Source organism: Vulpes lagopus, chromosome 4, assembly GCF_018345385.1.
Source record: "Vulpes lagopus strain Blue_001 chromosome 4, ASM1834538v1, whole genome shotgun sequence".
Classification (NCBI taxonomy): Eukaryota; Metazoa; Chordata; class Mammalia; order Carnivora; family Canidae; genus Vulpes; species Vulpes lagopus.
In genome coordinates, this window is record NC_054827.1 from 86940057 (window position 1) to 86964664 (window position 24608).

Consider the following 24608-nt stretch of genomic DNA (forward strand, 5'->3'; position numbering starts at 1 on the left):
AATAACAGATATCTCCTGGTTGTATAATTATATATATATTTCGTTTTCTTTTGCTTATCCAGTTTTTTATTTTTATTTTTACAATGAACAGGTGTTGCTTTTGCAGTAGGAAAAAGTAAATAAAAGTTATAAAACCAACAGGCAAAACCTAGTTACTCAAGAATGTCTACTCTTTAAAAGACAATCTGCCTTAATACTGGTTCTGTATTGTTTCTTTCCCATGTGCTTAGGGCCTTACAAAATAATGAATTTGATACTAGAAGTATTGGAAAGCAGAACATCTACTATGTTCCTTCTAGCACTCCACATTCCCCCAAAACATGAAGCTTGCTGCCTACCGTACTTCAAAAGGGAAATATAATTTTTTAATTTCCAGAGAATTGGAAGCTTTACATGTCCACTGGTAAGAGCAAAAGGTCTAGAAGTTCCATTCAGGACAGGGTATCTGCAGATGTGAGTTTAAGGTATGGGAATTGCATTCAAAATTAAACTCTTCCTGATTCTTGCTCTAGGATTACGTTCATAATTTAACTTAAGCTAAATTTACTCTATTTCAATCTGCAAGGCTCATCTAATCCATTGGCTTCTCTCTCAAGGGGCAGAGTTGGGATTAGTTAGTAATGAGTTTGGAGTGTGTTTTGAAAAGGAAATGAGACACAACAATTTTCTATTAATGTTATTACATTTTAGTAATAGTGCCAGGATCTAAGTACAACCTTCTAGTGTTAGAGGTGAAATTACTACCCATCAGCCCAACCACCATGGTATGAAAATTGAATACATACTAAGAAGACTAGCAAGGCAGCCCAGAGGAGAAAGGATATAAAAGCAAATTATTCAGTTGAGCTGATGATTAAAAGACTAATTAACTCACTAAAAGAATCTACCAGAAACTTGACTTAATCTGATAATCTACAGCAACTAAATTAACCAGGTAATTTAGGTAGTTCAGGCTGATTTCAAGTCCCATAAAACAGGCAGCTCTAAGAAGCAAAATTCAGACATGCAGCACATCATGAAGTTGTGTGTTCCACTGTCAAGAATTTATAAAACACAAATATTAAACCCATAAATTTAAAACTGCCAAATAATGTCTGCAATCAGTAAACCTTTGAGTTGTGTTAAATAAAGCTTCCTTTCTAACATCAAAAAACAAAGGCAACAAAAGCAAAAATACACAAGTGAGACTACATCAACTCAAAAAACTTCTGCACAGCAAAAGAAACCATCAATAAAATGAAAAGACAACTTACAGGATGAGAGAAAGTATTTACAGATTATATGTGATAAGGGATTAATACCCAAAATATATAAAGAACTCATACAATTCAACAGCAAAAAAGAAACAAGCAATCTGATTTTTAAGTGGGCAGAAGATCAAGTGGACATTTGTCCAAAGAAGACATACAGGGGGCAACTGGCACGCGAGATGTTCAATATCAGCAATCACCAGGGAGATGCAAAGTAAAACCACAATGAGTTATCACCTGACACTTGTTAGAATGGTTATCATCAAAGAGAAATAGCAAGTGTCGGTGAGGATGTGGGGGGGGGAGAAGGGACTCTTGTGCACTGTTGGTAGGAATTTAAATCGGCGCATTCACTATGGAAAACAGTATGGAGGATACTAAAAAAACTAAAAAATAGAACTATATATGATCCAGCAATTCCACTTCTGGATATTTATCCCAAAAAAACAAAACAAAACAAAACAAAACCAAAAACACTAATTCAGAAAGATACATGCACGTTCCCATTCACTGCAACATTATTTACAATAGCCAAGAGATGGAAATAACCCGTGTCCATTAATAATGAATGGATAAAGAAGATGTGGGGGATATATAGATGTATATAATAGAATATTAGCCATAAAAAAGGAAGAAATCTGGCCATTTGTGACAAAATGGATGCCTCGAGAGCATTATGGTAAGTGAAGTAAGTCAGACACAGAAAGACAAATACTGCACGATCTCCTTTTATATGTGAGCACCGGTGGCGCAGCGGTTTTGCGCCGCCTGCAGCTGGAGTGTGATCCTGGAGACCCTGGATCGAGTCCCACGTCAGGTTCCCTGCATGGAGCCTGCTTCTCCCTCTGCCTGTGTCTCTGCCTCTCTCTCTGTGTGTGTCTCAATAAATAAATAAAATCTTAAAAAAATAAAACAACAACGACCCGAGCTCCTAGACAGGCAGCAGATGAGGTGGGCAATGGGTGAAAAGTGACAAAAGGTACAAACTTCCATCTATAAAATAAGTCATGGGGATTTAAAGCACAGCACCCGACTGTAGTTAATAATAGGGTATTGCATATTTGAAAGTCGCTAAGAGGGAAGACCTCAAAAGTTCTCATCATAAGAAAGTAGTTTTTTGTAATGCTGTATGGTGGCGGGTGTTTAGACTTACTGTGGTGTCCGTTTCACAATGTGTATACTTAGGGAATCGAGGTTGTCACTTTCCTTTCAAATATTTCAAGGAAAACTAAATGCAGTACATTACCCCCGAACCCGCTAGTTTGGTTGCCTGGTCAGAAATCCAAGGGAGTTAGCTGGTGAAAGGCAGAGTTCAAGTGGGGGATCCCTGCCCTGGGCGGGGAGGGAAGGGGAGAAGTCCCTGCCTGCGCCCCAGCCACGGAGGACAGCCTGTACTGCAGCCGGTGGGCTCCTGCAGCTTTACTGCACCAGTCGGCCGCAGGGCAGCAGGTGAAGGTCATCCCTGGAGGCCAGAGAGCCCGAGGATCTTTCCTGGCTTAAATAATTTCTTCTTTTTGGGCTTCAAAAAAAATAAAAAAACAAAAAACAAAAAAATAAAAATAAAAACAAAACCCACAAAAACCCAGTTGAAGTTTAAGTGCCTTCTGGCCAACGCTGTTGGCGCCCTGTGTACCCGGGGGTTTGGGGGGGGCCACAGGGCCTTGGTGCTTCTAGGAGAGAAGCGCCCCCTCCTCCGTCCGTCCTGCTCCGCTGATCTCAGGAATCCGGGGACTGGCGTCGGGGAATCTGCTCCTGTCAAGGAATCAAGCCGGCTCGCAAGGGAGGTTTTGGGGTCCCAACCAAGGGCAGAGCAGGGGAACGCCGTGCGCTTCTGGGGGGGCCTGGGGGTCGGGAGGGGAGGGCGGGGGGGGGCCGGGGGCGCGGGGTCAGCAGCCGTCAGGCCGGGAGCCCCGCTGTGTGCACCGGCTGCAAAGCCGTCTGGCATCCCCGGGGCGGCTGTCCGGGGAGCTGGTGTCCCCGCCGAATAAGGGCTTCGGGCAACGCGCTCCCCTGACCGCCCCCCCCCGCAGTCGCAGGCGCCGTGGCTCGGGCGCGGAGGGCCGGCGGGGCGCGAGCGCACTTACCCTGGGGGGGGCCCTGGGCGCCGGCGCGCAGCCACGGCTGCAGGACCAGGTGCAGCAGGACCAGGGCGGCGCCGCGCGGGCCCGGCATGTCGGCGGCGGGCGGAGGGGGCGCGCTCGCAGCTGGCCGCGCGGCCGCCGCCCGGCCCTTTATGGCCCGGCCCGGGGGCGGGGGGGGGGAGGGGAGGGCCGAGGCCGGGGGGGCGGGGGGAGGGCCGAGTGCGGGCGCCCGGACGGGGCGGTGCAGGCGGAGAAGGGGCGGCGAGAGGAGGACAGCGACCGGGTCCCGCCGGCGTCGGCACCCCCAGCCCGCTCACCCCCCCACCCGCCCACCCGGCTCACCCCGCGCACCCCCCCACCCCGCTCACCCCCCCACCCCGCTCACCCCCCCACCCCCCACCCCGCGCACCCCCCCACCCCGCGCACCCCCCCACCCCCCACCCCGCGCACCCCCCCACCCCCCACCCCGCTCACCCCCCCACCCTCACCCCCCCGCACCGCCCCAGAACAGCGCTTGCGGAGGCTCCCGAACCCCGTCGCAGGCCCCCGGCCGGCCGAGGAGCCCTGAAGGCTCCCCAGGAACGCCTGCCCCCCAAAGCGGCCCCGGGAGTCCTCGGTTTCTGTCCTTTCTCCAAGCTTTTCTTGAATATTCCAAATGTTGAGTACTTTTCCCATCGACTTTTGAGACCTGAACAGCGAACGTTTGAAAACGTTGAGTTTTTAATGGAAATAAAACACATCCCGAGGAACCCATCGGCCCAGGACGGGGCTGCCTCGCGGGCCGGGTCTCTGCCTTGGGCTTCCAGGCCTCGGCCAGCCCACCCCCACCCCCACCCCCACCCCCACCTGCGTCCTCCTGGACAGGCTTCGGGACTGTTCAAAGGTCCGGAAGGAACCCAAGGAAGTTGTCTTTCTCCCAGGCGAAGCCCCCGGGAAATAAGGTGGTGTAACTAGAAGAAAAACTATCTCGGAGCAATGGCAAAACGTTTGCCTGTTGAAAAAACTTGAGAACTGGAGAAAGTGCCCCAAAGCATTTCTGTCCCTGTCTTCATGTCCCAAAGAAAGAATTGCGTTTCGAAATTTAATCTGCCACAAGCTGGAAGATTGACTCATCATCTTATTTTCGAACTGTGCTGGGATAACCCCTCACCAATTATGATTCTGGCCGTAGCTAGTGACCTGGAGATTTGCCGGCTACCTTGAGGCCTCTCTTCTCTTTGAGGTCTACCTTAGCTCTAGGCTTCATTTGGTGTCCCCTCACACAGATGCCACTCTGTGGGATGGGTCATCGTTGATCTGTATATGACAGTGTACTGTAGCAATGTGACTGTAAGCTAATGGGATGGCTGAGTAATCTTCAAATCAACTGTGTCCCCAACAGTGACCTGAGTTAGAGGGAGCTCCAGGTTTCCAACTTCTGCTTTAAGCAGAAGAGCTTCGCTTACGTATATCTTGTACGATGGACGTGAGGGTCATCAGGACTAAATTCTAAATTCTTTTAGAATAACTAAAGGTGGATATTATTTTTTACTCATCTTTGCTAGGTAACGCCAATTCCTAGAAAATTCCCAGCAAAATAGCTTGCACAGGTAACGTTTGGTTGACACTGGATGACTGCTAAGTGTAGCAGATCAACAGGAGAACCAAGCGACTTAGCCTACCATACTTACAATCTCGTTTTGCTTCCAAAGAGTCCGGATTTTTATGAAACCATTCATTGGAGAATCTCGTCAGCTTTTTCTTTATGCCTTCAGAACCAAGAGGAAATTCGATTACAATAAAATCCATTACATTGGCTATGAAATCTATGATAACGGAGATGAAAATGTGTCTTTCCTGTGACACCTCATTAAAATATCTGTTGTTGCACTTATTATAGTGAATTTTAATTTATTTTAATAATGCATTATTTGATTTTTCCCCAATATCCGACTCTGACCTCCTTAGCACTATCTCTCATTTATTTTTGTAGACCCAAATCCTGGTGCCCAGCACATAGTAGTGAGTAGCTCATTGAATTGACTTTCCCTCTACCAGCAGCACTGTACGATAAGAGGTCGTGATATGTTAGTAATCCATTAGTGCAGTAGGTTGCAAAAATTGTCCTAATGCTTTGCTCTGCAGTCTACGCATCTGTTGCTTTCCCACTATGATTCTAGGCTTGGCCATGTAACTTCCTTGCACAATAGAGTTTAGAAAAAAAATGCCACATTCAGAAGCTTAAGAAGTATTTGTGTGATTGGACTTGCTTACTCTTTCACTTCTGCCTTTGCCATGATAGCATGGCTGTGCTAGCTTGTTGGAGGATGAGCGACATGGAGCAGAGCTGGGTCACCACGGTCCTCCTGGGCATAGCCACCTAAGATCAGCCGGCAGTTGATTCAGACAGGTGAGTGAGTTCAGGCAAGATCAGCAGAGCTGTCTAGCCAACTCCAGACATGGGAACATGGGAACAATAAAAGTTTATTTTGTATGTCATTATGATTTTAGGATTATTATGTAGTATTATTGTAGCAATAGATAACTGGTATACTAGGTGTCCTTCCACTTGTAACTATTTTGTACAGAGTATAACTCCATTTTTTCATGTTTGCTTACAGCTCTTGAGCTCTGGCATTCCCCTTCCCATTGGCCCTACATCTCAGCGAGCCGATAAGAAAGCCTGGGTGTTCCTTCCTTTGATGCTGGCAGGAAGTTCCAACTGTGCAAGCCCCACATCATACCCAGGAATCATCACCCTGGCGTCACCCTCTAACCACCATGAAAACCCCCAAACGACCTCCTTTCCCTACTCTTTCAAGCCATCTTCACATCAGCTTGGGAGCCCATCCTACTCTTGCCAGAAAGCCTCATTATGTGGGTGATAAACATTTTCGAACCCTTTTGCGCATGGGTGGCACTGTCATCACTCTTAACATCCAGACCACATTTTGTGTATGGGAATACCCTTCCTGCTCCTGCTCCTTCTGTTACTCAGAAGTGGGAGAAGTTACTCATCTTATATACTGTTATTTGGCACAGCTAAGTAGCTTTACACATATTTGTTAATTGATATTTGAATAAGGTTATCATTAGTTATGTTAAGTTTTCCACTTGAATTCTTGAAGGGAGTGGAAATGGAAAATAATTATTAACATTTAAAGATGGCTTTAAGGGAATATGGTTTATACTCTAATGTGTGATAACATTCATGCCACAGCACTGGAAAATGTAGACTTTGGGCTGCTATGTAATTTAATGAGAATAGCAAAGGAAGGCCCTTGATTAACTGACAGGAAAATAGCTTCTCTAGAAACTAGTTAGCACAAATAAGGGCCTGGTAAATTAAGGAGAGGGCTTTTGATTAGTGTGCAGTTAAAAGTAAAAAGGTTTTTTTGGTGTTTTTTTTTCCCCCAGAACTTAAAAGACAGCAGTTTAGGCACTGAAGATTAGTGAAGCAAAACACAAATGTATAAAATCACTCATTTTTCAATTTCACTAAGGGTCTAAGTAGACTATTTAAAAAAGCTTTCATTAAGCTTCTTTAACATACTTTACTAAATACTGCATAAAAATTCCTTAGAAAAATGCAGTTGTGAGGACCTTTACTACAAATAACAATGTCTACCCAACTTGAAGTCCAGAGTTTTGACAACTAGCATTTTGTTTTTCTTTTTTAAGATTTATTTATTTATTTAGGAGAGAAAGTATACACATGGGGGGAGAGGGAGAGAGTCTCAAGCAAACTCTGTGCTCAGCATGGAGCCTGACATGGGGCTAGATCTCATGACCCTAACATCGTGACCTGAGCTAAAACCAAGAGTAGGATACTTAACCAATTGTGCCACCCAAGCACCCTGCAACTAGCATCTCTTAAAGTAACTTCTCTACTTCATTAAACAATACATTAATCCATCCAGATGGTAGTTCCTGGAATATCAAGTGATAACAATGATTACTGTGCCAGGACAATACCAAATTTATATCAGATGTCTAAATATATTTGCTAAGAAAACACAATACAAAGTGTAATAAAATAATATGATATAAAGCAAACTTGCAAAAAATGCTATAATTCTATTCATTTGGATGTAAGGATTTTAGGGTTGAGGATAATTTGCTTTGAATTGAAGTTTTTCTGTGGAAAAAAAGTTTTGTAAGCAGGCAAATAGAATCACTTGGGTTCCTGGGTACATGTTTGACCTAACTAAGAGAATGAACATATCAAAGATCTTTGTTTACTATCAAGGGGAAAACTCATACTGCTAATTGAATGAGCCTTAAATGAGTTCATAAAGGAGTAGCACTAGATATATACAACTTTTCCAACTCCAAATTCTAAAATTATATGGGTGTTGCTGAGTGAGAAAAGTGTTGAGTTAGAATATTTGCTTATTGGGTACAGAATCTTAGAGTTTCTTCTCATTCATGTGATCAGGTAAGCAACAAATAATTACTCTGTATCCATTATTTAATTCACTCAAAAAATATTTACTGAGAGTCTCCTATAATGTTCCCAGCACTGTGTTAGATGATAGGCATACAAAGTCAAATAAGATAGTTCTTATTCTCCAGCTCATTGTCTATTCAGAAAAGATATAAAAAATATGTTCAGGCTTATAATAGACATGTATCCTAAGAAATAAGGAAGTACTTAAGGGAAAATAACTTGTAGTTAGAATTTGAAAGGGCTTCCCAGAAGAGCTGGCTTTTCATTTGGGTCATAAAGGATAAGAAGGCATTTTCCATGTGACAGAAAGATTTTGGATTTTCTTCATGTTGCAGGTTGCTGCTATAGCTCCAAATCTTATATGACATCATCCAAAGGTAGGTAGCAAGGAGATGAGGCTTCTGCTCTTGTCTCTCTCACACACTTTGGCCGTCACTCTCTCTTTCTCTCTTTTTCTAGTGGAAAAAAGCTTTCTCAGGGGCACCCAAAGAGACTTCTCAGGTTTAATTGTCTCAGTGTGGCTCACAGACATACCCATGTCTTGTCTACCAGGAGGGGTGGGAAAGTGATGACTAGTGTTCAGCCTCTTTTGTGGGAGTAGAATGTACTAGGAAGGATGAGAAAGAGGATAATGGATAACTGACCATGTCAACGTGGTTAGCCACAGACTCTGTGTCTTCCATCTCATTAGTGCTCTCTCCAATGCTGGGTGCTTTCAAGGGGGTCTTTGGCAAATTCTCTTGTGAGGTTCATAGTACAAAATAGCAAATCAGAGTAGGAAGGAGGCTATGGGGAAGAATAACTGATGTAGGTAAAAGTGGAAGGGGAATAAAAGACAGAGTAACTTCTACTTTGATGAGTCTAATGGGAAGAATACTCTTAATATTTAAAAAGTTCTAGACCAGGAATTGGCAAACTGGCCTACAGTGGCCCCTTGTCTCTTTTTGTAGACTCAGCAAGCTAAGAAGAGTTTTTATATTTTTAAAAGGATGCGAAAAACTGGAAGAGTATTATTCCTGACATGTGAAAATTAGGTACAATTTAAGCTATAAGTAAAGTTTTATTGGAACACAGCCATGTTCACTCATCTGCATCTGCTTTTATTGCACAACTGCAAAGTTGAGCAGTTGCAACAGAATTCCTATGGAATGTAAAGGCCTCAAGTCTTTATTCCCTGACCCTCTACAGAAATGTTACCAAGCTCTGTTTCAGACCATAATTTTTCTGAAAATCCTATCCAGTAAGTTAGGCTTTATTGCTAAGCAGAGAGGAAAAAAGGGTAGGAAGGAAGAAGCAAATATTAGTGGACTCCTCTTGCTGATACTCCATTCCTTACTCTACTATCTTCTGCTCAAACCTAGGTTTTGAGGGGCATGGGCATGAGTTACATCTTGCTGTCTAGCACCACAAACTAATATTAAATCCACTGTTTCTCTCCTTCCTCTTTCGAGGTACAGTTTTTTCCCAGTGGTATTCAAATGGACCAGCTTTCTATCCGTTTCAGGAGATGAAGAGTTGGTCACTGGACCTGAAAAATGTCTAATGAAAATGTGATTCCTTTTATGGGAAATGGGAACTGCAAACACATTTTAGCATTCTGTTGGAACAATGGCTTTCACTGGTATATAGCATGTGTTCCATCATACATGTCAGTTAAAAATGAAATTCTGACTTACGTAATTCTCAGAGATTTCCTTATGGGGTCTGGCGTGTTCCTTTCACAGAAGTAATCTGAGTATAGATCTAATTGCTAGTGATGATTATTCTGGCTGCTGCATTTAAAAATTGAACAGCAGGAAAGGAAAATAGATCTGGCCAATTCAGTCGCGTAAAAGTTGTGCCCAAAAAACCAGAACTGAGCAAAAGTAGAAGAGGAACTAGGGAATAAGAAAAAGTCTGGAGAGCAGGGGAAGGAGAGATGAGAAGGCAGCAAAGCATCCCTTAAGGACAAGCTTATTGTGTCCAGGGCTGTTAAATGCTGATTCTTTGTAAACTCCCTTCAGTGAGTCCCATGCCCCTTGTAATACCTTCCTGTTTCATCATCCCACATCCCTCCCTCTCTCACACCCCTGGCTTGAGAGCTCATTTCTGGTGCCCTCTGGGGGAACTAGGGTGTTCCACGGCAGCTCCCTGGAGTCCCCAGTGGAGGCAAAGCTTCATTCCAGTCCTTTGAGGACTATCATTCCTCTTGGTCACAGCAGCAATCTTTCAACACTCTTTGCATATCCCATAGTCAGCAGCTAAAATGAGGCCTGCAGGCTTGTCTTAGCACACTGTATCAGGGCTTTTCCTGTCATATTATGACTAATTTTTTTTTCACCTTCATCTGTACAACACAGCTTACTTATACATCGTACGTGCATACGTGTTCATGCATGCATATCTGTGTGTGTGTGTGTATATTCGTAAGCACATACATACACCTCATCTTTTTCTTTTTTCTGTGGGGGAGTCGTAGTACCCCACACCATAATAGTAATCAACTTTAAATATCTCATTAATATCTCATTGAGTAGCTCATATATTTCATCTCAATCTTCACAACAAGATGTGATGGATAGGATGATTATAATTCCTACTATACGGACTAGAAAACTAAAAGTCTGGGAGGTTGAACAACCTTCCCAAGGAAATGCCGGAGCTTGGACTCACATTCAGGTCTCTGATCCCAGGCCCAGCACCCCTTTGTTCTGCTGTAAAACAAAGGGGTGCCTCGGGAGAGTGAAAATCTGATCAATGCATAAAACCTTGCTTCCTAGGCAGATGAAGTGAAGTGAAGCCATAAGAATGACTTTCTTATTGTTAATTTTATATGAAAATGATATGTGAGGAACATCTGGGTGGCTCAGTGGTTGAGTGTCTGCCTTTGGCTCAGGTCATGATCTGCGGCTCCTGGGATTGAGTCCTGCATCAGGCTTCCTTCAGGGAGCCTGCTTCTCCGTTTGCCTATGTCTCTGACACTCTGTGTCTCTCATGAAAAAATAAATAAAATCTTTTTAAAAAATGGTATGTGAAACAAAAACTCAGTTTTCCAGTATTTATTTTTTTATATATATACCTTTTAAAGACCATGGCCAAAATGGCATGATCATTAACACAGTATATTACGACCTAGCCCTGACCTGTGAAGGAAATGCTATAACTAATCCAGGAAGTAGCATGGAGGAGCCACACCAGGCTCAGGCATTTATTAGGTGTCTGGCTTTGGGAATACCCTTAGGCTTTTGCTGTGGGAGGGATGGTATCTCCATTTCTTCAGCAGGAAGTGCAAATGACACCAACCTTGTGAGTTGTAGAAAGGCAGCTCTAGGATGGTACCTGACATATTGTGGCTTTCAATTAGTAGTGGTTGTTTATTCCTAGGTTGGGGCTCTGACTCCGGAGACCTGAAGCTGACATCCCAGATGTATGAATTCAAAACAATTCTGAGCAGATGGTGAAAACAAGCAGGGGTAGTGTCCTGGTTAGGACTGCAGGAGGCTCTGTGGCCATAATGCCTGGTTTTGTTCCTGACTCTGTTTCCATGTATCCTTAGGCAGCCATTAAATAGCTCTGTCTTGGAGACTGGAGTGTCACTCTAGGATAAAGATGCTCATGGTACCTGCTGTAAGGTGAATGGAGATGCTAGTAAAATATTTAAGATCAATTTGACCTAATTGCCTAGCACACAGTTGTTGATCATTATATTTTTTCTTTCTTTCTTTTTTTTCTTTCTTTCTTTCTTTCTTTCTTTCTTCTTTCTTTCTTCTTTCTTTCTTTCTTTCTTTCTTTTCTTCTTTTCTTTTCTTTCTTTTCTTTTCTTCTCTTTTCTTTTCTTTTCTTTTCTTTCTTCTTCTCCTTCTCCCTCTCCCTCTTCTCCTCCTCCTTCTTCTTCTTCTTCTTCTTCTTCTTCTTCATTCCTCTTCTTCTTCTTCTTTGATGAGGTTCAGGTATTGTCATATGTCATTCAGTTAGTTAATCTATTATTATCCAGAGCCTAAATGAAAGGAAATGGAGAAGCAGTATCTTGCCTTGACAATCTTTAAACAAGTAGAGCATATTCTTTTTTTTTTTTTAAAAGATTTTATTTATTCATGAGAGACACAGAGAGAGAGAGAGAGAGAGAGGCAGAGACACAGGCAGAGGGAGAAGCAGGCTCCCCACAGGGAGCCCAATGCAAGACTCAATCCCCAGACCCGGGATCATGCCCTGAGCTAAAGGCAGATGCTCAACCACTGAGCCACCCAGGCGTCCCAAGTAGAGCATATTCTTGTAGGGAAAGGGTACCCACCCTCTTGTAAAAAGAAGAAAAGAACAGCAGGATTTAGAGGAAGTTTTAATTATCCTGACTACAAGCAAAAATTGATGCTTTTGACTGCTTTGGTAACCAAGGGCAAAAATTGAGCTCCCAAATCAAGGGGGGAGGTTATACTACTATAGACAGAAGCAGAATAATCTCACTCCTGAGTAATATGTGTGTACAGGGACACCTAGATATGTTGGCCAACATACAGATCAGAAAAATAGAGTTTGAGTCTGGTTCAGGCCAAGGAAGGTCCTAGAGTGAAAATATCCTCCATCCACAACCCATAACTGACATTGGAGAACAATTATTCTACTGTAATCAGGGACTATGGAACATCATGGAAAATTATGATTCTGAAATTTGCTTGTTGCAGAATATATAATGATTCTTTTCTTTTTCCTTATTTTCTGTTCACCAATTGAGGCTGGTATTCACACAACTGAGGGAACTGATGATAGCCTACTCAGCTACTTGGGGGAAAGGCTCACCCTGGTTCTTAGCTGGAGGCTTGTGTTAAGGGAAGTGTGACATCCTAGGGAGTACCTTGATCCAGAGCATCCCAAGTCCACTACAATAAAAAAGAAAATGTGAGAGATAGTGGCTTTAGTAGTCTGCTCCTCACAGAGCCAAATAAATCAAGCATAAAAAAAGGGATGTTTTGCTCTTTTCAACAGCGCTGTTTTTACTGTTGTTATGAAAGGTGTTTATGACTTACTGAGAAGGTGTTCTTTCATGATCTAGGCTCTCATATATATATATTTTTGGGCACAGAATGTAGAATTGTGACTTTATAATAAATTTAATAAATGAGCTTCTTAATTAGGGGAAAAGATCGACTTAATGGAGTAATTTTTTTGTGTTGACACAACTATATTTTCAATTGGATAGTTGAAAGGTAAATACACTGGATTTATGTATTAAGGCCAAGGGTTTATAATAATGATACGATAAGGAATGTTTTTCAAAATGTGCCTGTGGCTTTACCAGCTATTTAAATCTCTGCAGGAATCGGAAGAAAAACAATACCTTTCATTTAAAATGTTGTTGCATGAAGACTTCTGTTTCCACTAGTATAATAGGGCAAGATGCCCTAAGTGATTCTCCTAGTAAAAACAATTAAAATTTTGGGGTGGAAAATATTTTACAAATTAGATGAATTGCTGAGCTGTAAGAAAGCAAGAAATCCATAGAAGTCAAATATAGAGCGTGAATCCTGGGAGGTAGATGAGCAGGAAAATCAGCTTTTACCCTGAAATTATCTGATAAACCCTGGGATATTGAACTTTTGTTTTACCAGTTTCCTAGGTTGAAGGGATTTTTAAAAAGCCTAAGGCTCTTCTAAGGTGAAGAGTCTAATACAGGACCTCCTCTTTCATATAAGGCTGAGACCTCAAGGGTTACATACTCAGTGTAAGAGAAGATTAGAAATAAACTTCTGTTCAGAAGGGGGAGAATGAGGAGACTTGCTTGTCTTCATCTTGGCTCTCCTGGAGGGGAGAAAGTCTTCCTCCTGAAAATTGTAGCTACAGCTATCCCTCATGTGGTTTATTTCTTTGTCTTTGCCTTTTCCCACAAAATTTAAAAGTTTAAATGTTTAAAAACCTACAAAAAAAAGTCAAGAGAAAATAAAAATGAATAGTTTTCCTAGAATCACCAATTTCTCTACCTATACCTATATTTGTGTGTGTGTGTGTGTGTGTGTAAATAACCATCTGGGTTTTTTTTAAGATTTTATTTGTTCATGAGAGACAGAAAGAGAGAGAGAGAGAGAGAGAGAGAGGCAGAGACACAGGCAGAGGAAGAAGCAGGCTCCATGCAGGAAGCCCGACGTAGGACTCCTTCCCAGGACCCTGGGCTCACTCCCTGAGCCGGAAGGCAGATGCTCAACTGCTGAGCCACCCAAGGGCTCATTTTTGTTGTCCCTAGGGGATTTTTGTTTGAACCAGCTGAAATGAAGTTACAAGCACAGGACACAAACGCAGCACCCTTAAATACTTGAATAGGCATCTCCTAGAACATATCTTACTTCAGAAAAGTAAGAATTCCAAAATACCATTTCGTATATGTTCAATATTTTAATATTCTTGTCTCCCAAATATGTTTAATGACTTTAAAAAGGGAAAACAAGCTGATTAAAGTGCATTGTATTGGATTGTTCTGTTTCTTTAGGTTTTTTTGTTGTTTTGTTTTTTAATTAAGAGTATCTTGCCCTTTCTTTTTGCCTATGTGACAATGACTTTTTTTTTTTTTTTTTTTAAGCATTCAGGCCAGTAATCACGTAAAATGTCCTATATTCTGGGTTTGATCAATTTTTTTCTCATGACTAGATTCAGGTGAAATATTTTCATCAAGAATGCTTCATAGCTGATGTTGCTCCTTGTTGTTCTGTAGTCTCAAATTCATGCTCAAATATGGTGTGAAAAACCCAAATAGAGAACTGATAGTGACTCCAGGCAACTAAAGTCACAGAAAATCCTCTCTGGGGGCCAGGAACATTAGCCCAGTTCTCAAAAAATTCCTACAGATAATGTTCCAAAGAATATAGGCCCATAATGAAAAGAAAATTACAAAACACTCAAGGAAACACAGATCATAAGTGAGAACCAACAAAAATACAGAGAACATGATTATATTTTCACAAACTTTCAAACTATACAATTAGTACATTTAATATGCCTCAAGAAATAAAAGAAAAGCCTGAAAGCAAGAACAAGAAACACACAAACAAGAGGTAGTAAATAAAAAACCAAGTGTATTTGAAATAGATCTTTTAGAAATAAAAAATAGAATTGAAATTAAAAATAATGTATAAATTAAATAACAGATTGGACAAAATTAAGAGATAATTAGTGAAGCAGATGATAAAGCTAAAGAAATTATACAGAAGGTAGCACAGAAAAGCAGGTTAAAAAGAATATGAGTAATTACAAGTAAAGGAGGATAGAATGAGGAAGTCCATGTCTTACTGAAGTTCTAGATGGAGACAGTAGAAAGAATGAAAAAGTGACAGTATTTAAAGAGATAGTGGCTGAGAATTTTTCAGAATTGTTGAAAGACTGCAAACCACAGAATCCCTACAAATCCCAAACAAGATAAATAAGCAGAAAATCACTCCTAGACACATTGTAGCAAACGTTCAGAATACCAAGCTCAAAGAGAGGATCTTAAAAGCAGCCTAAGTCACCTCAAGAGAATAAAAATTAGAATTACAGCATTGTTTTCAGTAGCATTGTGGAAGTTGGAACATAAGGAATTACCTTTAATGTTCTGAGAGAAGATAATTATCAATCCCAAACTCTACAATTAGTGAAAATTTCTTTTAAGAATGAGAGGAAAATAAAGACATTTTAAGACAAATCAAACTGAGTATAAATCCTCACAAAATCAAATTCTAAAGGATTTACTTCAGACTCAGAAAGTGAACACAAATTGAAAGTCTGGAATGCAACAAAAAATGGTGAGTAAAGCCATTCATAAATATAAATAAATTTAAACATTGGCCATATAAAATAACAACAATGTTTAATTTGTAGAATTACAAAGCAAGAAAAAAAACCAAAGTACTATAAACTTATAGTAAGCTTATAAAGTTGGGAAGGAAAAAGAAAAAAAAATAAAGTTGGGAGGGAAGAAATTTGATACAATCTTAACATGTCCTTGTACTTCTCAGGAGCAGGTACAAATATTGATTAAACTTAGATGTTATTAAAAATTAATATATTTATACTAACATTTGGAAGAATAGACAAAGGATGTATTGCTCCAGTAAAAGGAAGAAACTGAACAAGGAAAAAAAATCCCTCAAAATACACAGAATTCTTTTGGTTTGTAAGTTGCCAAATATATTGTGGATGGCATCCATATTACTAAGTTTTTCTTATATAAAGAGGTAATACATCCATGAAGGCAAGAGAAACAAAAGCAAAAATGAATTATTGGGACTTCATCAAGATAAAAAGCTTCTGCACAGCAAAAGAAACCGTCAACAAAACTAAAAGACAACCTACAGAATGGGAGAAGATGCATGCAAATGACCTATCAGATAAAGGGCTAGTATCCAAGATCTATAAAGAACTTATTAAACTCGGGGATCCCTGGGTGGCTCAGCAGTTCAGTGCCTGCCTTTGGCCCAGGGCATGATCCTGGAGTCCTGGGATCGAGTCCCAAGTCAGGGTCCCTGCATGAAGCCTGCTTCTCCCTCTGCATGTGTCTGCCTCTCTTTCTCTCTCTGTCTCTCTCTCTCTCTGTCTCTCTCTCTCTCTGTCTCTGTCTCTGTCTCTCTCTCTCTCTCTCTATGTATATATATATAATGAATAATGAATAAATAAAATCTAAAAAAGAAGAACTTATGAAACTCAACAGCAAAGAAACCAACAATCCAATCATGAAATGGGCAAAAGCCATGAACAGCAATCTCACAGAGGAAGACATAGACATGGCCAACATGCACATGAGAAAATGCTCCGCATCACTTGCCATCAGGGAAATACAAATCCAAACCACAATGAGATCCCACCTCATACCAGTGAGAATGGGGAAAATTAACAAGACAACTCTTGGAGAGGATGTGGAGAAAGTGGAACCCTCTTGCACTGTTGGTGGGAATGTGAACTGGTGCAGCCACTCTGGAAAACTGCGTGGAGTTTCCTCAAAGACTTAAAAATAGATCTTCCCTAGGACCCAGCAATTGCACTGCTGGGGATTTACCCGAAAGATACAGATGCAATGAAACGCCGGGACACCTGCACCCCGATGTTTCTAGCAGCAATGTCCACAATAGCCGAACTGTGGAAGGAGCCTCGGTGTCCATCGACAGATGATGGATAAAGAAGATGTGGTCTATGTATACAATGGAATATTACTCAGCCTGAAACGACAAATACCCACCATTTGCTTCGACATGGATGGAACTGGAGGGTATTATGCTGAGTGAAGTAAGTCAGTCAGAGAAGGACAAACATTATATGGTCTCATTCATTTGGATAATATAAGAATTAGTGAAAGGGAATAAAGGGAAAGGAGAGAAAATCAGTGAAAATATCAGTGAGGGTGACAAAACATGAGAGACACCTAACTCTGGGAAATGAACAAAGGGTGGTGGAAGGGGAGGTGGGCGGGGGCGGGGTGTGACTGGGTGACGGGCACTGAGGGGGCACTGGACAGGATGAGCACTGGGTGTTATGCTATATGTTGGCAAATTGAACTCCAATAAAAAAAATGTTAAAAAAAGAGGCAATAAGAAATTTCTTTCAGCTTCAATGCCAAAAAAAAAAAAAAAAAAAAAAAAAAAGCTTTGTTTATTTGGAGGTTTTCTTTAGGGGTAGTAGGTAATTTCGTATCCATTATATTTTCATTTTTCCTTTTGCCGCCAGGAAGCCCAGCCCAAACACTGACCTCCACTTTAATAATCATGCAGGAACTACTATTATCCTATGTATCTTGTAACTCTTCCCTCTCACTTTATCTAACACTGATTTTTATTTTTTCTTTTTTTTATTTATTTATGATAGGCACACAGTGAGAGAGAGAGAGAGGCAGAGACACAGGCAGAGGGAGAAGCAGGCTCCATGCACCGGGAGCCTGACGTGGGATTCGATCCCGGGCCTCCAGGATCGCGCCCTGGGCCAAAGGCAGGCGCTAAACCACTGCGCCACCCAGGGATCCCTGATTTTTATTTTTTCTAATCTAAGTTTCATCTTGCGTTCTTGTCATCTGTCTTACGTGCTTTGTGGAACAAATCAGGTAAGAATAGATATACAATTGAGTGAATCAATAAATAAAAATAAAATGATTAAAGCAAACAGAAGATTGAAATCTAGAAAGCAGCAACTATGTCGCCTGCTCTGTAGAGTTCTTTGTTATTGGGAGTGAGGTATGCATTAATCTACCATGTTTGAATCTGCTCATCTAAGGTTGGAATCACAAGCAGTTTGTCTAGGCTTGGGGTTTTTAGGAGCTGCTAGTGGTTGCAAAACACCAACAAGACAAAGTCTTATGAAAAAGAGAAATAAAAACTGATTACCTCACATTGCCAGTAAGACCAACTTTCAGAGCCAACCGTAATTCTAAATGTGTTGATACATGTATACTCATTTCACTATTTTTTAAAAAGATTTTATTTATTTGTTTGAGGGAGAGAGCACAAGCAGTGGGAGCTACAGAAGGAGAGGGAGAAGCAGACTCCTCACTGATCAGGGAAGCCCGACATGGGGCTTGATCCCAAGACCCTGGCCAGGATCATGACCCGAGCTGAAGGCAGAGGCCCAACTCTCTGAGCCAAGCAGGTTCCATCATTTCATTGTTTATGAACATAGTTTTATCTCTCAAAGAGAAATTGTAACAGGGAAAGAACCTGCCTCCCTTGATATAATGAAGTTGATTGTGGCAGTTGAATTTGTTGTAAGATTTCATCTCACTTGATTCAATTTATGCCAAAAATAATATCCTTTCTCAGAGTAATCCCACTCAAAAAAATCAGTAGAGACATTTAAAAGAACACAAAAAAATTAAACGAAATAAAACAAAATGACATTTTAAGACCATAGTGTAGGTGTTAAATGGCAGGAGGGCAATAATGGGGTGACCCCAAGAATTAGGCTATGAAAGGAAATAGCCTTTTGCCAGCTGAGCATGTGTAACAGGTAAACCTAGTGTGCAGCCATACCTTAGAGTGTGACCTCTCCTGATGAAAGATTTTAACACATTTAAGGAAAGACTGTGTCAGTCAGAAAGGGAATTAGTCAGACACTGAAGTTTGGAAATGGGTGGCACGGGGAAGAGTCAGTGAGGCAAAAGTTGGCAGTGGACATAGGAGTACCCTTCATGGAAGAGTTGTCCTGGTCCCAAAGGCAGCCTTCCTGGTCCAGGAAGCAGGCAGGCCACATGGTGGAAATGGATGCATCAGGTAATTGCAGACTGACCCCATTCAACAGCCGCTTTGCTGCTTGCCAGGCAACTTTCTGTTAAATTGGCTTCCTTGCAGTTTGCCAAAGAATGTACTTACCAGGCTGATGTGAATGTCAACCTCATAAAAGACACCTTGACTTTTAATGACAATACTGGCAGTCTGTGCATTAATCTCCAACCTCCCTCACACACTGACAAGAGAAGAGTTCCCCCCATATGCCTAAGACTGAATCCCAGAGCCTGGGCTCTGGCACTTTCCCCTTGGGAGCCTGTCTTCCAGTCTTCCCTGTGACACTTGGCCTCCCCAGGGATCTTCTCCATGAACCTCCACCATCAGCCATCATTTTATTAATGATGAGGATGGTGTTGTTCCAATGAAACACATGATTATCAGAGGGAGGTATGTGCCAGAAGGCATAAGGATGAGCTCCAGAACATGAATTCCCCTCTCCTATTACATCTCATAGACCTACTTGTTGTCTACCCTCCAGCCCCCAGGTGAGGCCAGCTTTGGCCCTTTAGAGTGTGCCTTCCTATCTCCTCCAGAGACTCGTAGACCTCTATAGAAGTTCTCTTACTTGTGGCCAAACATGCAAGCTCCAAGAGGACATCATTTTCCCTGGCTGCAAGGAAGCAGCCTAGATACCTGGATCATCTCAGGAAAATCCGTCTCTATTTAGCTTTTGCTGCCACCAACTTGGTTCTAAAGAAACTAAAACTTTCCCCACGCCTTAATTGAGTATTTGAACGTCTAAAAGAAAAAGTACGATAGGGTAACAACTTTTTCTTTGCTTCATCTTTTCTCATTTAAACTTGGATAATGTTCTAAGGTTGAGTACTGAGTGCTAGTTATTTTAAAGAATGTACTACTTCCATGAAAAGATTCCTTACCGGAATGGTAACATTTCCAAATTCTTGAGAGTTACACATTTCAACTGGAAAACACAGTTTGAGAGACCTCGGCTTTATCTGAACCTGCTGGTGATGAAATAAAACCATTACAGAAAGGGTCTCAGTTTTCAAGACTCCTTTCCCTCCTTCCTGTACATGGATGAGCATGGAGGTTCAAAGAGGTGGGGCGCTTCTCCACAGAGAGTCAGCGGCAGGCTAGGATGAAAACCTAATGCCCTGGGCTCCCGGCGCAGCGCTCACTCCACTTCCTCACTGAAATATGGTGCCTGAATGAAGCTCTTCATTTGACTCTTACAGGGATCCCAGATAATAGAAGCATGCGCCGTACCTCCTTGCCTATGTTCTTCACTACAGCTCACCTCAGAGTCTCTTTTCCACTTCCCTCCTACCCACATTTCTCTACCTGGGGCTATCCCTGCACATGTTCCTGAGTTAATACTAGCAGCTGCTCCCTGGTGTCAGCCATTTTCTTCCTCCCTCCCCACCCACCACTGGCCGATACCAGTCTTGGGGCCCAGCGCCGCCTGGTCTCAACCAGCCTCATACTGTTGAGACTTCCAAGAGTCCTGCTGCATCCACAGAGCACCACTATGCTTCTTTCAGAGATACCACCATGTCTGCTAGGGACCATTGTCACGTCTGCTGGGCACTGCAATCATGTCTGCTGGAGATCATTGTTATGTCTGTTGGGAGCCATACTGATGCCTACTGGATACTGTCGTCACATCAGTCTAGGGAATACAGTCATGTCTGCTGGAAAAATCGGTCACATTTGCTGGGGATCACCTCTGATGCTTCAGATCCTGTGAGATTCCAAAGCTGTGCAGCACGTTGCAGGTAAGTTTGGGGGATTACCTCTCCCCTTGCCCCCGCTCCCCAGTCAGGTGGAATATATATATATTTATGTGTGTCTCGTAGGAGTTTGTGGTGGTGCCAAAGACACGCTGCCTTGTACCTCAAAGCCTTAATGAGTTTTTAATGAAACAGCTCTTTTCATAATTTACTTATAATCCTACCTCCACGTGGAATTTGATGATGAATTGCTGGGAAGGTGGGCCAGGAAACAGAGCTAAGAGCAGGACACACCAAACTGTATTCAGATTCACTCCTTTTGAGTGTTTTGGTTTTTTTTTTAACTGGGTCAAGTTGACTTTCTTCTTACTTTAAAGTAAATTTATGTCAAGGAATATTATTTATGGGATAGCTACTATTACAGCTGTCATTTTTGGGGTGCTCACTACATTCTAGGCCCTGTGCCAAGAGCTAATTTTACCCCACTTAATTCTTACAGGGGACCTGTGAAGCAGATACTATCCTTACATCCTTATTTTGCAAACGAGGAAATGGAAGCTTAAACAGGATACATGACTTTTTCAAGGCCACATAGCAAATATGTGGCAAAAGTGAAGTTTAAACCCAGATCTGGGGCAGCCCAGGTGGCTCAGCGGTTTAGCGCTACCTTCAGCCCAGGGCCTATCCTGGAGACCCCGGATCGAGCCCCACATCAGGCTCACTGCATGGAGCCTGCTTCTCCCTCTGCCTGTGTCTCTGTCTCTGTCTCTCTCTGTCTGTCTGTCTCTCTCTCATGAATAAATAAATAAAATATTAAAAAAAAATAAACCCAGATCTGCAGAATTCTAGAGACTGCTTTCTTAATCTTTATCCTATACAGCCTGGTACAAATACACGTAGAGCAAGCCATCACTACCTCCTACCACATGTACTTGGCTAAGGCTAAATCCCAGAGGTGGACATAGATGGGGCTCAAAGTTGTGCCCTTTATGGCAATTATCACTTTATTCTTAAACTATCGGTATGCAGAATCCTGGCAACACCCCTCTGGATTTAAGAAATGAAACATTTTTTTGGTGGGGGCGAGCAGAAACTTGGCTCATTTTGAGGATTGCCATAGACCTGCCTGCATGCAGCTAAGAAGTGCCCTGAATTCCAGCCCTGGGTCTGTGGGAGAGGATGGGAATCAGGGCAGAGGGGAGAGGAGAGAGGAATACTTCCAGAAGTTATCAGCCATTTTGAAGTCAGACTTCGGGTCCCTCGTACTCACTCTGTTTTGGTCTCCATAGTTGACTCCATGACTTTCCTGTTACTGCATACCGGCTCCTCCTTTGTCTTATTCCAACTGCACAAGGGGATCAGTCGGTTGTTTAGTCCCCTGCTATCTAATGCAGCTCTGTTACTGTGAGACTTTATTACTAGGCTTCTTTAGAGGTTGCTCGTATCCTTATGTGCAGCCTATGGTGGCTTAATTTTGGATTCCAATCCTTGGTCCAATTAGTCACAGTAACCGGTCTGGCTACTTTGTTCAGAAAGGGCAGAAGGGGCGGACACTTGAGCTTTTCGTGGTCTCCTTCTTTTCCACACCATTATTATGTTAAAAATCCAAGTACCCTAGCAGAAAGTGGTACATTTATATTAGTACTATCTGATTTGTGCCTGATTTGGATCATGACAATTGCTAGATTCTTTGTAGAATCAGCACCGTATTTCAGTGTACTTTATCCTCTACATTAAGTGAGGTGTGTAGCAGGTCTTAGAAAAGGATCTAATCCCATAGGTGGCTCTATGTAGAGCCCAAAGTAGGGCCCTTCATGAAGATACTGCTTTATTTGGTTTTCCCTGGGGTTTGGGGAAATAGACCTGTGCCTCCAGGAATCTCTTCCTGCAGAGCTCTGGGGAATCTCTGGCTCATTCCAAAATCTAGCTAAGTTTGGTGTAGTCCTCACTATTTAAAGAACATCACTGGGTATAAGCAACCTCTGTTGTTCTTGCCCCATTTTTAGTTCTCTTTCTGCCTCTGTGCTTTGCAGGTAACTTCCTCCACGAAATAGTTTTTGATCTAAAATAGTCAATAAGCAGAACAAAACTCAAGCAGTGATTTCCTTTCCTCTTGTGATTGTTCTCCAATATCCATTCTTCCATTCTTCCTTTTAGTCATAACTAGGCACATGGCCTCTTAGCTAAAGGCTATATTTCCCAGCCTCTTTTGTAATTCTGGTGGCCCTTCTAGATAAAAGCTGCAGGTAGAAGGGATTTGTGCAACTCCTAGATCACACTATGTCCTGATGACTGCCCTGCCCTGCCATGGCTGTTGGCTGACAGGGCTCTTTAGGAATTGCCTCGACTTAAAAGAGCCATCTCATCCAAGGTCATGTCCTCTGCCTAAAGCAGCTCACAGCTGATAACTGGTCAAGCATACAAAGGCTCAAGTTTCCATTCCACCTCTGAAGGGCTGTCTCAGCTTCAGGACTCTCTAGAAGGTCAATTGAAACCTTGTTATGACTGTCCTGCAGCCTGATTTCTCTCTTGCTCAATTCTGCTTCCTTCCTCTCCTCCTACAGCTGTCCATCTCAGGAGTATTCCCTAACCAACCTCTTGCATGCTGATCTCCATCTCAGAATCTGTTTCCTAGGAAACCCACCTGCGACACATCTTTAAAAGAAAGCTTTTTACCTGACACTCTGCCCATCTTTCTATGGCTGAGAAGAAAGCATTCTCTTTCTACAGAGAGAGTGCTGGTGAGTGAGCTTTGGCCATGTGGGTGAGGAGAATGCCTTATAAGGTGGAGGAGCAACAAGATAAAGAATACCTGGTCACTGGATCACCTCATGGATCAAGATCCCCATGAACCTTGGGCCACTGAACACCTGTATGATTCTAATCCATTATGTGAGAGAATAATTAAATTTGATCTTATTTGAGCCACTCTACTTTGGGATCTCTATGTTAGAGCAGTTTAGCCTATACCCTAGGAGTTGGAGAAAGTGTGATCAACTCCAGTCCGATAATTTACGACCTTATAGACTGCAGGAAGGATTCAAGACTTCATCTTAAGGGCAATGGGTCTTTGCTGCACCTTCAGGCAATGGGTCTTTGCTGCACCTTATATTGTTTATCTAAAGAAAGATCTGTAGACCAGAATTGAGGTGCTTCATACTTAGAGCAGAACTGCCTTGACCTAACTTTTTTAAAAAAAGAACATTATAGGGGGATATTTGTCCCCTAAATTTAGTTTGAATGACTCAATCAAAAGACACTTTTTGCACTATCCTCACAAAATATGAAACTGAAAATTTCAAATTAATAAAAGAATAAGAAGTTCATGTATTCTCTTTGGAATTTTGTTTGAACCACTGTGCTCTTGAGTCTCTCTTCACTGGAAGTTGATTTGATTTTTCACTCCAATCTGGCAATCCTGTAGAACTTGAGTGGAAAATAGGATTATGCTGAAAATTCTTTGGAGGAAGGAATGATTAGTGAATCTCTATGTACACCAAAGAACAGTAATTAGAGCCACAAAAGCTTGAAAGGTTAATTCTTTCAAAAATTCTCTATAATATGTGTAACCACATTACTTTCTTGGTTTAGCCAGCAAACTAAATTCATATGTTTTCTTGGGGGAAAACAGAAGCAACACCATAGCAAAATTCCCTCTCAAAATGTTTTCTGAAGATCAAACAGTAAATAGATTTCCCCACTTTGGTTCTCAACACATCTCTCGGTAATTTGATTTTTTTGGACACACACATAATTCAGCTAGGTGGTCTAGGTTGGAATTTCAATTATTGCTATCCAAATACAACACTCCTTTTCCAGAAATCAGCAGACTCAGTACTAACTGTTCTTTCAGAGCCTGGATGAAGGCTACATTGGGAAACTGAGCCCTCTCAGAAGTCCTTTCTGCTGCCTTTTTCTCTCAAAGAGGAAACAAGCTTCTCTCACAGAGCCTC

The 24608-nt window shown here is 42.0% G+C and overlaps 1 protein-coding gene and 1 long non-coding RNA gene across 2 annotated transcripts in view; one reads left to right on the plus strand and one right to left on the minus strand.

The window, feature by feature from the left end:
* THBS4 (thrombospondin 4) overlaps window positions 1-3486 on the minus strand; it is a 41809-nt gene extending 38323 nt beyond the window's left edge. Inside the window, exon 1 of the mRNA XM_041753805.1 lies at window positions 3335-3486. Within this exon, the coding sequence (XP_041609739.1) occupies window positions 3335-3422 (88 nt within the window). The 5' untranslated portion in view covers window positions 3423-3486. The remainder of the gene's footprint in view (window positions 1-3334) is intronic.
* A 2050-nt stretch (window positions 3487-5536) lies between these two features.
* Window positions 5537-9341, plus strand: LOC121490067. The gene is made up of 4 exons (XR_005987495.1): window positions 5537-5720; window positions 5932-6187; window positions 8096-8137; window positions 9218-9341. It is a non-coding gene; the product is annotated as an uncharacterized LOC121490067 (long non-coding RNA).
* The last annotated feature ends 15267 nt before the right edge of the window (window positions 9342-24608 follow it).